The 15846-nt window shown below is 39.7% G+C and overlaps 1 protein-coding gene across 4 annotated transcripts in view; it reads right to left on the bottom strand.

Moving 5' to 3' along the window:
- Nucleotides 1-15846, bottom strand: part of CFAP54 (cilia and flagella associated protein 54) — a 499063-nt gene that overhangs the window by 253954 nt on the left and 229263 nt on the right. For all 4 annotated transcript variants that reach the window (XM_049884120.1, XM_049884121.1, XM_049884122.1 and 1 more), the window contains 2 exons: nucleotides 4057-4209; nucleotides 822-1016 (listed from right to left, as the gene is read on the bottom strand). In XM_049884120.1, coding sequence (XP_049740077.1) covers nucleotides 822-1016; nucleotides 4057-4209 — 348 coding nt within the window. The remainder of the gene's footprint in view (nucleotides 1-821; nucleotides 1017-4056; nucleotides 4210-15846) is intronic.

Raw genomic sequence — 15846 nt, 5'->3', positions numbered from 1 at the left:
CCTGAGGTTCAGCCTCAGCCAAAGATTAGACAGGCCCAAAAAACAGAACAAGACTGAAGGGATACAACAGCGCAGAGGCAATGGCTAGAAGGCAGGAGGGGACAGGAAAGCTGGTAATAGGGAACCCAAGGTCAATAAGGGAGAGTGTTGACATGTCGTGGGATTGTTAACCAATGTGTGCTAACAATATGAATACTAACTGTTTAATGAGAAATTAGTTTGTTCTGTAAATCTTTGTCTAATGTACAATAAAAAAATAAGTAAAAGAAAAAAAAAAAGTACACCCAGAATGCTCCTTAGAAGGAAGGATGGTGAGGCTTTGTCTTACACACTTTGGACGTGTTATCAGGAGGATCAGTCCCTGAAGAAGGATATCATGCTTGGCAAAGCAGAGGGTCAGCAGAAAAGAGGAAATCACTCAGTGAGATGGACTGACACGGTGGCTACAGCAATGGGCTTAAACAGGAGTGGCTAGAAGCTTCTTCTGTCTCCATACTGCTCTGTCACTGCCTACAAGGATATGAATAGAATCTATTTTCAAGCTCTTTCATCCTACTTTTAAAGATAACATTACAGGTCCAACTGTAATCTCAACATTAATGCAGAAAATCATATTGAAAATGAATACGTGATGAAAATGTTCTAAAATTGATTATGGTGATGATTGTACATGTCAGTGAATGCACTAAAAGCCATTGAATTGTGCATTTTAAATGGGTGAAACATATGGTATGTGAATTATGACTTGATAACCTGTTAACGGCACTGGGTTTAACCTGTTAAAAAATAAAGAAAACGAGTACCTAATTAATAAACCTTACCAATGGTTTTGTAATAAGAAGAAATTACAAGTCCAAGTTGTGAAGAGGGGAGTTTGCTTTTCTCCACTGAACTAGAAACTCTGAAGTGTTCCTGAGAAAGGTCAGGAGGCGTTGGCAAATGCATCTCCTCTGTTCCCAGACAAAATTCCACCTTTCCAGGGGTAAATTTGGAATTGCTTATTCCTCCTCTGTCTCCTAAATTCATTTAAAAAAAAAAAAAAAAGAAGAAGAAATTAAAAAATGGAGAAAGATGGGAAGTTGGTGGGGAAGGGAAGATTTTATATATAGCTGAGACTTATTTGCAGTTTGAGGGATACTGCTCCCTTAAACTTAGTATCTAATATCATTTCTGAGGAGCCCAGTATATGTCGACAGGCTCTGTACCATGTTATTTCATAAGAACACTAAAGAAGGGCAGTTAGCCAGGAAGTAAATGTTGAGATTATGCTTTGCTTCTTTTGGGGATGGTGGAAGTTACACAGTTTGGATTTGCCTTTTTTTAACAGCTTCCAACACTAAAATGTTTGTTTGCCTCTGGGGCAGAAACCTCTGGGATAGAAACAACACAGCCGTACTCTGGGCTGAAAAAGAAAAACAAGAGTGGGGGGTGGGGAAATCTGTCTCTTTGTAAGATCAGAGAACACACAGAAAAAAAAGAAAGAAAGAAAATATTCTAGGGGAAGTAGTTAAAAGCAGTGGACAGAAAAGTTAATATGGATTTTGAAGTCTACAGCATGAGGACTGGGGATCAACTGCTGAGAAGATTTTAGTATCAAATGAGATTCAGAGTGAATTGGTGGAAATCATTCTTAGGAATTATATTTGCTTTTAAATACTGCTCTAAAGAAGTGTTATGGCTAAAGTTTAATTTAATTGAAAGTGCATAATTTAAGTTTAGTTGTTCTACTAAAGAGCTTTTTAGCACAAATCTCTTAGATTAGAGATCCAGGACTTTCATGATCCCAAAAAGGATATTCACTAAATAAATAAAAGCGTGCTTCTATCTGGTAACAGTACCCTTAAATGGCTATAAAATTACATAAAAAAACTCGTATATATTTAAAAAAAACTTCATTTTTTATCCAAATATTTGGATATTATTCTAATATCTACTTTGCCTGTCAGAAATAAAATGTGCGGCTTTCCTCTCTACAATATATATTTGTATAAAACAGCATGGCAGGGAGGTACAATATGAAATGAAAACTAATTATATTAAAAAAAATTAAGTATATTAATTGTCAATAAAATACTTCACAATGGTTGACAGTGATTGAGATATCTTCCTTTTAAATAGCCTCCATGCTTTTAATTAAAAAAAAATTAAGTCACGCTTTTAAAAGATCAAAAACAAATAAAACCAAACCCATTGCCATCAAGCCAATTCTGACTCGTAGGAACTCTACAGGACAGAGTAGAACTGCCCCATAGGGTTTCTAAGAGGCACCTGGTAGATCTGAACTGCCGACATTTTCGTTAGCAGCTAAGCTCTTAACCACTGTGCCACCAGGGGTCCTTTAAAAGATCAGTTCAGTGGAAATTAGTTAGTATCTCAATAAGGTATAAGTTAAACCTATTTTTGATAACTGTAAAATATAATTATATTAAATGTTTCATATTATTCTAAATGGCAAAAGTTGTGTGATAGATATATTTACAACAACAACAAAAAAAGAGTAGCTGCTGAGGCTGCTTATGTACAACCGAACATCTCATAAGATTGGTTCCTTGGTTTCAGGGTTTACGGTCGTGGTTTCATGGGACATTCCAATTAATTGGCTTAATAACGTGTTTAGTACTTCTGTTCTACCTCCTAGCTCCTTGAGTAGTGGCTGGGGCCTTAAAAGCCTGCAAGTAGCCATCTAAGGTACAACAACTGGTCTCTATTGCCTGGAACAACAGAGGAAGAAGGAGAGTCAGGAAGAGGAGGAGGAAATGGAATGTGCACCTAACAGCCTCCATGAACAACTGCCTCCTTTGCCAGGAGACCAGAACTGGATGGTGCCCAGCTACCATTTCTGAATATTTTGATCAAAGATTCTATAAAAGAATCTTGATCAAAAGGAAGGAAATGTAGAACAGAATTTCAAATTTGCATGATATCCAGAATTTCTGGAGCCATGGAGGCTGGATGAATACTGAAACTATTGCCCTAAGATAATGTTTGAGGCTTAAACTAAAAATATCCCCTGAAGCCTTCTTAACCAAACAACAGTTTAGTTTAACTAGTAAAGAATGTCTGCCTTGAGCATTATGGTCTTTTAAGATATATTTATATGAGAGCAAACTGACAACAGCAACTCGAAAGATCCGAAAGGAACCTTAAGGGGCAATGAGTTTATGTTAATGGGGGAGAAACAACTTAGAAAAGGAGGGTGATATTAGTTGCACAACTCAAAAAATCCAATCAATGTCACTGAGTTGTACATGTAGAAACTTAAATTGGTGTATTTTTTTGCTGTGTATATTCTCAGCAACAACAAAAATAAAATAAATTACAAAAAGAGTTTCTAATTATTTTGATAAATTTGAACAGCAAGGATCATAAACTTAAATTAGGATTTAAAATAATTTTAAGTCATGTAAATATCAGATTTTTCCCAGCCAAAATTTGAGTATAATCTTCTCAAAGGTTACTGGTTAACCACTCAAAGCCCTGCTTTGTTTGAGTTTACCTGTTGATGGAAGTGGACAAACAAAAAAACAAATGTAATGTAAACAACAGTGAGCACCTTGCTTTAAGTTAAAAAGAATCTCTAAAATCAAAATCTAAGATATTAAGATATCTCATTGATGCTTTAAAAAAAAATGCATCCATTTCTTTAATACTGATGCTTTTGGGGAAAAATAAAACTAGTAAATTCAGTATGAATCAACCCATCTACTTATGAAAATAAAACAAAACCATAGCACTATACCTGAAAAGAAAATTGTAAGAACACAGATGTACAGAATGAATAAATTAACAAATATGGGTTTCAGATGGACTATACTCAAGGAAGTATGCTAGTTTCAAAGAAGTACGAAGCAGGTGAGTGAGAAAACGCCTTGGCTGGATTGAAGCTTAAGAGAGATGCAGTTGACAAGAAGAATAAAGTGAAAGGCAACAGAGAGTGGGGATGTAAGTGGGTGAAAGGAAGAAGAAAAGGAAGAAGATTGCAGCAGAATCTGGTAGAGCCTCAGGGTGGGAACCCCATAAAAATAAAGATTAAGGGATATAGAACAAGTGTTTTACCTTGTGTCTGTGCAAGAAATAACGACAGTAACTTTCTGCTGTGTCGGATTGATCTGTTGTGATATTTGGATTTTTCCAAGGTTTCTCTAAAACATTTCAAAGTGTCTGTCACATCCACGGGCACACAGACAAGCTCTTTGGCATGGCTGTATTCTGAAGGGAAAGGGAAGAAAAACATTGAGATGAAATACTGCCTCGAGCCAACTAATAGCAAAATACTTTCTAATTCAGAGGATTTCTTGGTCCCAAACCAAAGCTGCTAAATTCAAAGCCCCCATATCTGTAGCAGATGTTTCAACATTTGGATCTTTTTTTTTTTTTTTGGTGTATTTGAAAGTTTTTTGGAAAAAAAAACCCTTAGAAAACTTTTGATTCTTATGAAATGCAAATAACTCTAGAATCTTGCCAATTTTCCTTACGAAGCCTCCTACTTTTTCTTTTGCTGATGATAAAAGATGAAATAATCTACTCCTTTTCAGCAGCCTTTTCAAAGCAAGGGTGCCTTGGGAAAAAGACGAAATTAGGAAACTAAGAAGCTTGGGGACTGGCAACCGGTCTCTTGAAGGAAGGGAAAGATTTCTCACACAGGAGAATGCAGAGGACTGGAAGATGAGGCCATGAGGGATGGGTATAACTAACCAATGCTCCTGAAAAGTGCCAGGAAGGGAGAGATCGTGGGAGACAGTTCCTGTGAGGTCTCTGGAGGGTGAGAGACAGTTCTGGGAATCAGGCTGCAGATGTGCTGCACATACCAGGCAGACACAGGAGAAAGAAGAATGTTGGGTTTCAGGATTTAATAACAAAGGAATTTACTTTAACAAGTTAAACACAACAGCATTAGACTTGTTCAAGACCTGTAAAATCTAAGGTCTTGATAGTTTGACAGTACAGAAACTTTCTAGGTAATGAGGCCGTAAGAGGTAAACAGCCATGACCTTTGCCCTAAAGAAGTTTAGGGTATTCCAACGTTAGAGTACTAAAATCACATTTGCACAGAGTATATGGATATGCACTACTATAAGGGGAATATAGAATAGAGAGAGATAGTATAGGCTAGAGAAGATGAGCAACAAAGACTCTGTCTGGGACAAAATAGACCACCTTTGTCTTAGAGGACAGGGAGGATTCGATAAGGAAGAAAGAGGCCAGCAGTTTTAGTCAGAAAAATAAAAATAATAACAACCAACAATAGTAATATTAATGGCTACTTAGGTTTATTGAATACTTAGGTTTTTTTTTTTAGGTTTATTGAGTACTTGCTCTGTGCTAGAATTTTCTAAATAATTTTCCTGTGATAGTCTTATTGAATCCTAAAAAGAACCATATGTTCCATTATAACCCTTATTTTATAGATGAGGAAAATGAGGTAGATAGAGAAGTCTGATAGCTTCCCTTAGGCCACAGAACTAGTTTATACAATCAGATGATAGAAGCAATAGGAAGGGTAGTGAGTTCATGGCCTGCTGAGATGACATAGCCTGTCTTGCTGAACAAAGAGGGGCTTGTCAGAGTCCTAAATCTCTCACTGAGGTAAGCAGACTTTATCCTCTTTGATGGGAAGGCAAGGAAGGTTTTTGAGTAGAACCCTGACAGAAAGAGATTGGTATTTTAGGGAGAGACAGTTGTATATGCCAGATTGCAAAAGAAAAAAGTTGCTGGCTGAGAGACTGTTAAGGTGTAACAGCACAGACATTGTGTGCTTTCAACTTGACTAAGGTGGTAGTGGAGACCCCAGTGGTGTAGCAGTTAGGAGCTATGGCTGCTAAACAAAAGGTCAGCAGTTCAAATCCACCAGGTACTCCTTGGAAACCCTATGGGGCAGTTCTACTCTTCTATAGGGCCACTATGAGTTGGAATTGACGGCAAACAGTTTGGTTTTTTTTTTAAGGTGGCAGCAACAGAGATAAAGAAGGAACACAGGAATAATTCAATGTTAGAGGTGACAGGATAGTGGTTAATTACTGATGTGAAGAAAACAAATGTGGCAATCACCTCTTCCCCATCCTTTCTAAGCTAACGGGCTGGCTTCCTACCTCACTAAAAATTCAAATCTTCCACTGGCTCCCCGTTATCTAGAGCAAACACCAAAGTCCTTAAAGAGATCTACAAGGCCCCTAATGAACTGACCCCTATGACCACTCTGACCCCTTCTCTTACTCTTTCCTCCCAACTTCCTCCCCCACAAGGCATGCTCCCACCTCAGGGTCTTGGCACCAGGAGTTCACTTTGGCCTAGAACATTCTTCTTGCAGAAATCCCCATGTCTTGCTTCCTCATCTCCTTAAGACTATTGCTCAGATGTTAAATTCTCAGTGAGGACCTCCTTGGTCATTCCATTTAAAATTGTAACACTTCTCCTTCCCCACTTCTCTTTTCTCCATAGCAGCATCATCACCTGCATACTACATGCTTACTTGAGTGTTGACTGTTTTTCCCCACTAGAATGTAAGGTCCACAAGGGAAGGGATTTTTGTTCACTACTCTATCTCTAGAATCTATAACAATATCTACTACATGCTGGGTGCTCAGAAAAACATGTGCTGAATGGATGAAGGACTACAAGTTTTCAAAGCTAAATGGCTGGAATAAATGTTATTAATAACCACTGCTATTGTTCTTCATTTCAATTGATCCTCACATCACTTTACAAAGTGGTAGAGGTAAATGTTATTCACATTTTACAAAGGAAGAATAGTGAAGGTGAGGATATTAACTTGTTTAAGCCCTTAAAAAAGGTAGGAAAAAAGAAAAGATAAAAGTACTTAGGTCTTTCCCAGATGGTCTGCCTAAGGTCTTCAGATTTCAGAGAGTAAGCAGTGGCCCAGATTTGAGGCCTGTTGGGGCACAGAGAGGGTTTGAGAATGGGACAGGAATAAGCCTGAGAACAATGAATGAAGGAAAAAGCCTGGGATCCTTGTAAGCCCAGACAGCAGGGGGTCCTGGTGGACACAGTAACACAGAGTTACATTCTGTGGTCACAGGTACCACATCTCTCACGTACCTACTCCAATGTCTAGAAGTCTCGGAGGCTCTAGTCAAGTCAAGAACATGACCTTATTAAAAAAAGCATTGGTCCTGCAGCAAGCCAGTCCTAACAGACTTCCTTATCATACATTCTTAAAGAATCAAATACTTAGGCAACAATAAAACCAAAAAAATCAAACCCATTGTTTCAATTCTGACTCATACTGACCCTATAGGACAGAGTACAATTGCCCCATAAGGTTTCCAAGAAACAGTTGGTGGATTCAAACCACTGAACTTTTGGTTAGTAGCCAAACACTTAATCACTGTGCCACCAGGGCCAACAGGTCTTATCAACTCCCCGGGTAGCTGTCACTCTTCTAGCCTACCACTTTCACTCTCCTGTCTACTCCATCCTGTCCCCACCATCTTGCTTTCTCAATTTCCCCCTCCTCTAGGCACTGCTCAGCCCTATATGATCCCGAGAAGGCAGACCTCCTAGTTTTCCCACCTCTACCCTTATCATAACACCTTGAAGATTGTGGATTTCTCCTCTGTTGTGTGTGTGCGTTTTTGTTTTTGTTTTCCTTGCAAGAATTCATGAAGTTGGCCTTTATCTTTTTTCTCTTTAGATAATGAAATCAGGGAAAGCAGTTAAGCAAGCAAAGGAAAGGGAGGAAGGCTTTTATGATTTGATTAATGCTGTAGCAATTTGAAACAGTTACTTTTGGGGACCTTAGTTTTAAATATTTGTTAAAATTGGGAGGATAGTATTTACTTCAAAGGGTTACTGTTTTAACCTATATATGAAGGTGTCTGGAAAACCTGGTGGCGTAGTGGTTAAGTGCTACGACTGCTAACCAAGAGGTTGGCAGTTCAAATCCGCCAGGTGCTCCTTGGAAACTCTATGGGGCAGTTCTACTCTGTCCTATACAGTCGCTTGAGTCAGAATCGACTCGATGGCAGTGGGTTTGGTTTGGTTTTTATATGACGTGTCTAATACACTACCTATCAAAAGTAAGCATTCAATAGATGGAGGCTCTCATTATAATTGTTAATCATATATTTTTAGAATATATATTGAGCACTTACCAGTACTAGGCACCATGATAGTCACCAAGGAATAAAAGTGAATAAGACAGACATAGCCTCTGCTCTCACAAAGCTTACCTTCTAGAATAAAAATTCACAAAGGCATGCCAGTGATAAGGGAAAATAAGAAGGCAGAAGGAGAGATGTTTGCCACCTTTAAAATTTGACTTCTCAAAATCATCCTGCTACTTTTTATCAGATAAAAAAAATTTTTTTTTGATATATGCCAACAAATCATTCGTCTTTTGCTTTTTTCCTAAAGAATGTTTTCTTGTTTGTTTTTCCTTTCTTCAGACTCTCATACACCTTATTTCTTGCAGTCTAATTAAGGTTCTGTTGGTGTTTTTGTGGCTACATGAGATAAATGATGCAAAGCAATGAGGAAATACCATTAGCTTCAGAGGTCTTATCCACACAGCTCTCTGAAAACTTCCATGGATAATTAAAGAAGCTATTCCAAAGGCACTAATAGGCTCTACCGTTTGAAATAGGTCAGTAAAAATAAAAAAGAAGGAAAAAAATTACTGTGTCTTTCAATTGTACTAATGTGGAAATTAAAACTGAAATGTCAATGACTCCTGAGAGATGGGCCCACCAAGGATGGATTCGACGGAGTGATTTGAGATTTGGGCTGCTTTCTGAACACTTGGTCACATCAATCCAAATGCCCAGAGACACTAATGAAACACACCTGCCAAAGGGTTGGCAATTGCAACACACCTGAGGACTGAATCACCCTATCAGAGAACCTAAATACCAGTAAGGTCAAAACTGAAAACAAACAACAAAAAAAATCCCAGACAGAATGCAAAACAGCTGCGATAAAAGGCATATCTGTGGAGTTGTCTCCCCTACGGAGCTTAACAAGCAGGCAGGTTACTCATCCATACAAGAATAATCTATAAAGTGAGGTATTCTCACTTCTCCAAATTCTACAGAGACTATACCAAATTACATATGCATTATTAAATAGTTGAAGGGAGAATAGGATGCTGTTAAATAATGAGAACACCAAATGTTCCTAGGCACTGGAGCGTTACTATATCTGTTCTGAAGAATTAAATGTATCAAGCATTACCACCAAATGCTCTTATGCCAGAAGGAAATCTATGATGTTCTAAAGCAGCAATCTAGAGTGAAAAGCATCAAGAGTATACTTGGTCTTTTGAAAGAAAATTGCAACATCTCTGTGTCACGGTGACATACAGAAGATCCGACCTGCTTATGAACATATGAATCCACCCAGAGGTGACTAGAAGAAAAGCATGGCAATCTACTTCTGAGAGGTCACAGTACTGAAAACCCTATGAAGCACAGTTTCACTCTGACACACATGGGGTTGCCATGAGTCAGAACTGACTCAATGGCAACTGGTTTGGTGTTTGTTTATGTTTTAGACACTGACATAGGCAATCAGATTATACCAGTGAATGAAACAAAGATACATGTCTCCACGGAATCTACATTTTAGCAAGGGAGACAGATATCTAGTCAATAAATGTAGTAAAAACTAAATTATACAGTATGAGAAACAGTGATAAGTGTTTCAGAAAAAAGAAAACATAAAGCAGAATAAGAGAAATTGGGAGAGAGTAGGCTATCCCATTGCTAATATCATTCTCAACCACATAAATAGTGACTATACATGTGGACCTCACTGGATGGAATACACAGAAATCAAATGGACTACACCTGTGGAAAGAGATGATGGAGATGCTCAGTATCATCAGCCAAAACAACACCAAGCCCCAACTACATAACAAACCATCAATTGCTCATATGCAAGTTCAATTTGAAGCTGAAGAAAATTAGCGCAAGTCCACGAGAGCCAAAATACAACATTTAGTATATCCCACCTGAATTTAGAGACCATCTCAAGAACAAATTTGATAGATTGAACACTAATGACCAAAGAACAGAAAAGTTGTGGAATGACATCAACGACATCATACATCAAGAAAGCAAAAGGTCATTAAAAAGAAAGAAGGACAAGACCAAAAAGGATGTCAGAAGAGACTCTGAAACTTGCTCTTGAACATCAAGTAGCTAGAGCAAAAGGAAAAAATGATGTAAAAGAACTAAACAGAAGATTTCAAAGGACAGCTAGCTCAAGAAGACAAAATACAGTATTATAATGAAACGTGCAAAGATCTGGAGTTAGAAAACCAAAAGGGAAGAACACGCTTGGCATTTCTCAAGCTGAAAGAACTGAAGAAAAAATTCAAGCCTCAAGTTGCACTACTGAAGAATTCTACAGGCAAAATACTGAATGATGCAGGAAATATCAAAAGACGAAGGAAGGAATACACAGGGTCACTGTACCTAAAAGAATTGGTCAACATTCAACCATTTCAGGAGCAACATATAATCAGGAACCGATGATATCGAAGGAAGAAATTCAAGCTGCACTACATGCACTGGTGAAAAACAAAGCTCCAGGAACTCACAGAATATCAAATTAGATGTTTCAACAAACAAGTGCAACACTGGAAGTGATCACTTGTCTACACCAAGAAATCTGGTAGACAGCTAGCTACCTGGCCAACTGACTGAAAGAGATCCATATTTGTGCTCATTCTAAAGACAGGTGACCAAAATAATGCAGAAATTATTGAACAATATCATTAATATCACACGCAAGTAAAATTTTGCTGAAGATCTTTCAAAAATGGTTCCAGCAGTACATCAACAGGGAAATGCCAGAAATTCAAGCCAGATTCAGAAGAGGACATGGAACGAGGGATATCACTGCCAATGTTGGATGGATCTTGGCTGAAGGCAGAGAATACCAGAAAGATGTTTATCTGTGTTTCATTGACTATACAAAGGCATTCAACTGTTGGATCATAACAAATTACAGATAATATTGTAAAGAATGGGAATTCCAAAACACTTAATTGTGCTCATGAGGAACCTGTACATGGACCAAGAGGCAGTAGTTCAGACAGAACAAGGGAATACCGAGTAGTTTAAAATCATAAAAGGTGTGCGTTAGGATTATATCCTTTCACTATACTTATTCAATCTGTATGCTGAGCAAACAATCTGAGAAGCTGGACTATGCGAGGAAGAACGTGGCATCAGGATTGCAGGAAGACTCATTAACAGCCTGCAATATGCATATGACACAACCTTTCTTGCTGACAGTGAAGAGGACTTGAATCACTTACTAATGAAGATCAAAGACCACAGCCCTCAGTATGGGTTACACCTCAACATAAAGAAAACAAAAATCCTCACAACTGGACCAATAAGCAATATCATTATCAATGGAGAAAATATTGAAGATGTTAAGGATCTCCTTTTACTTGGATCTACAATCAACACCCACGGACGCAGCAGTCAAGAAATGAAATGACGTATTGTATTGGGCAGATCTGCTGCAAAAGACCATTTTAAAGTGTTAAAAAGCAAAGATGTCACTCTGAAGACAAAGACGTGCCTGACCCAAGCCACGGTGCTTTCAATCACCTCATATCCATGTGAAAGCTGTACAATGAATAAGGAAGACAGAAGAAGAACTGATACATTTGAATTATGGTGTTGGTTAAAGAATACTGAATATACCATGGACTGCCAAAAGAACAAACACATCTGTCTTGGAAGAAGTACAGCCAGAATGCTTACTAGAAGCAAGGATGGCGAGACTGTGTCTCACATACTTTGGACATGTTATCAAGAAGGACCAATCCCTGGAAAAGGACATCATGCTTGGTAAAGTAGAGGGTCAGTGAAAAAGAGGAAGACCTTCGAGGAGACAGACTGACACAGTGGCTGCAACAATGGGCTCAAACATAGCAATGACAGTGAGAATTGTGCAAGATGGAGCAGCGTTTCATTCTGTTGTACCTAGATAGGGTCACTATGAGTCAGTACCAACTTAACAGCACCTAACAACAGGCAAAGTACAGTTTTAAATAGAATGGTCAATATAGTCTTCATTGAAAAGAGATGTGCACAAACACTTAAAGGAGGTGAGGAGTTTGTCAGTCAAATATCTAGGTGAGGGGAGAGCACTTCAGGAAGGGGACAGCTAAAGCAAGGCCCCAAGATGGGGTGTCATAGCAAAAAAGTCAATGACAATGACCTCCCATATTACCAGATACAGCAGACAGCTCTGTCCTCTTGCAAGGTCTTTCTCTGATTAAAAACTGCTTTCTTTTCCTTAAACTTCACCCCTGCCTTGGGCCTCATTTCTATCACTCACATCTGTTTTACCTCCCACATCTAAGGCTATGTTTCAATCTCTTTCAGAGGTTGCTCCTCCTCTGTTTGCTCCTATGACAGTCATTAGGGCTCTTCACATATTCTATTTCTCTTTATCCTGGATACTTAGTAGGATCACACTTCCCCACCCCTTTTAAGTCTGACCAATGAAGCGCCAGCAGAGTGACGTGTCATTTCCAAGTAGAAGCTTTAAGAGCTAGAGGATGATTTACTACCTTCTCTTTTCCTGCCCCCACACGTCTGTCAGTTTGTCGTACTTTGGGGGTTTGTGTGTTGCTGTGATGCTGGAAGCTATGCCACCAGTACTCAGATACCAGCAGGGTCACCCATGGAGGACAGGTTTCAGCTGAGCATCCAGACTAGGACAGACTAGGAAGAAGGACCCAGCAGTCTAGGTCTAAAAAGCATTAGCCAGTGAAAACCTTATGAACAGCAGCAGAACACTGTCTGATATAGTGCTGGAAGATGAGCCCCTCAGGTTGGAAGACACTCAAAAGACGACTGGGGAAAAGCTGCCTCCTCAAAGTAAAGTTGACCTTAATGACATGGATGAAATAAAGCTTTCGGTACCTTTAATTGCTGATGTGGCATGACTCAAAATGAGAAGACACAGCTGCAAACATACATTAAGAATCAGAACCTGGAATGTATGAAGCATGAATCTAGGAAAATTGGAGATTGTCAAAAATGAAATGGAACACATAAACATCGACATCCTGGGCATTAGTGAGCTGAAATGGACTGATACTGGCCATTTTGAATCAGACAAAATCAGTCTACTATGCTGGGAATGACACCTTGAAGAGGAATGGTGGTATATTCATTGCCAAAAAGAACATTTCAAGATCTATCCTGAAGTACAACACTGTCAGTGATAGGATAATATCCATATGTCTACAAGGAAAACCAGTTAATACGACTGTTATTCAAATTTACGCACCAACCACTAAGGCCAACGATGAAGAAATAGAAGATTTTTATCAGCTGTTGCAGTCTGAAATTGATTGAATATGCAATTGGGATGCATTGATAATTACTAGTGATTGGAATGCGAAAGTTGGAAACAAGCACCGGTAGCTGGAAAATATGGCCTTGGTGATAGAAACAATGCCAGAGATCGAATGATAGAATTTTACAAGACCAACAACTTCTTCACTGCAAATACCTTCTTTCATCAACATAAACAGCGACTATACACATGGACCTCACCAGATGGAATACACAGGAATCAAATCGACTACATCTGTGGAAAGAGACAAGGGAAAAGCTCAATATCATCAGTCAGAACAAGTCCAGGGGCCGATCGTGGAACTGACCATCAATTGCTCATATGCAAGCTCAAGCTGAAACTAAAGAAAATCAGAGCAAGTCCACCTGAGCCAAAATATGACCTTGAGTATATCCACCTGAATTTGGAGACTATCTCAAGAATTGATTTGACACATTGAACACTAGTGACCAAAGACCAGACGAGTTGTGGAATGACATCAAGGACTTCACAAGTGGAGAAAGCAAGAGGTCATTGAAGAGACAGGAAAGAAAGAAAAGACCAAGATGGATGTCAGAGGAGACTCTGAAACTTGCTTACTAACATCAAGCAGCTAAAGCAAAGGAAGAAATGATGAAGTAAAAGAACTGAACAGCAGATTTCAAAGGGCAGCTCGAGAAGACAAAGTAAAGTATTATAATGACATGAAGCATTTACTAATGAAGATCAAAAACTACAGCCTTCAGTATGGATTGCACTTCAACATAAAGAAAACAAAAATCCTCACAACTGGACCAATGAGCAACATCATGATAAACGGAGAAAAGATTGAAGTTGTCAAGGATTTCATTTTACTTGGATCCACAATCAACGCCCATGGAAGCAGCAGTCAAGAAATCAAACAACACATTGCACTATGCAAATCTGCTGCAAAAGACCTCCTTAAAGTGTTGAAGAGCAAAGACGTCACCTTGAAGACTAAGGTGCACCTGACCCAAGCCATGGTATTTTCAATTGCATCATATGTATGTGAAAGCTGGACAATGAATAAGGAAGACCAAAGAACAACTGATGCCTTCGAATTGCAGTGCTGGCAAAGAATATTGAATATACTATGGACTGCCAAAAGAATGAACAAATCTGTCTTAGAAGAAGTACAACCAGAATGCTCCTTAGAAGCAAGGATGCCGAGACTGTGTCTTACACACTTTGGACATGTTGTCCGGAAGGATCAGTCCCTGGAGAAGGACATCATGCTTGGCAAAGTACAGGGTCAGCGGAAAAGAGAAAGACCCTCAATGAGGTGCACTGACACAGTGGCTGCAACAATGAGCTCAAACATAACAATGATTATAACGATGGCACAGGACCGAGCAGTGTTTTGTTCTGCTGTGCATAGGGTCACTATGAGTCGGAACGAACTCGACAGTACCTAACAACAACTTTTCCTGCCTGAAAATGGAAATAATAATAAACCTACCTCAGTAGGTGGTTGTTAAGTTAATATTCACAAAGCATTTTTAAGTAGCCCTGATGTACAACACATAATAATCATTCTTGTATTGGAGTTCTTATAATGACTAAATGAGAGAATCCATGTCACGCCCTTAGCATCAGGCATATAGTATACGTACATGAGATCTGGCTTCAAAGGTTGTGTTCTTAACCAGCCACTATGCACCTGTTAGAGTAGTTATTCTATAGAGTAATATTAATATTGTTTCCTGCCTTGCTGATCATGGAATATTGTGTCCAGGTGGAGATTTCATCAACCCATGATGAGCAGAGGTGCTTTAGTCAACCTCCTTGATTATTATAGCATCATCAAGAAATATACTTCTGAAAAAGGTGGTGCAAGGGGGCGGAGCCAAGATGGCGGACTACGCAGACGCTACCTCGGATCCCTCTTACAACAAAGACACGGAAAAACAAGTGAATCAATCACATACATAACAATCTACAAACCCTGAACAACAAACACAGATTTAGAGACGGAGAACAAACTAATACGGGGAAGCAGCGATTGTTTCCAGAGCCTGGAGCCAGCGTACCAGTCAGGTACGGCACAAGCACAGAGAGCTGCTCCACCCCCCTGAACTAACCCCGGGAAGGAGACCAGCTGGTTCCGCGGGCGGCGTGGAACACAGCCGGTAGAAGTCCCTGGGAGGCAGTGACAGGTCTTGGAGCAGGAAGAGCAGTGTCCCAGCCGGGGAACCGTCTCGCCAGGATTTGGACTGGACGCAGGTACGGCATAAACACGGAGAGCTGCTCCACCCCCCTGAACTAACCCCGGGAAGGGGACCAGCCAGGTCGCGCGGGCGGCGTGGGACGCAGCCCATAGGAGAAGTCCCTGGGAGGCAGCGACTGGTATTGGAGCGGGGAGAACAGCGTCCCAGCCGGGACACTTGGTCACGGCACAAGCACGGGGAGCTGCTCCACCCATCTGAACTAACCCCGGGAGGAGGCCCACCTGGTTCGCGGAGGCGGCACGGCCACGTGGCTGGAGGGATGAGAAGTCCC

This window comes from Elephas maximus, chromosome 4 (genome assembly GCF_024166365.1).
Source record: "Elephas maximus indicus isolate mEleMax1 chromosome 4, mEleMax1 primary haplotype, whole genome shotgun sequence".
Taxonomy (NCBI): domain Eukaryota; kingdom Metazoa; phylum Chordata; class Mammalia; order Proboscidea; family Elephantidae; genus Elephas; species Elephas maximus.
The sequence above is the reverse complement of the archived record's forward strand: the minus strand, read 5'-3'. Positions and strand labels throughout refer to the sequence as shown.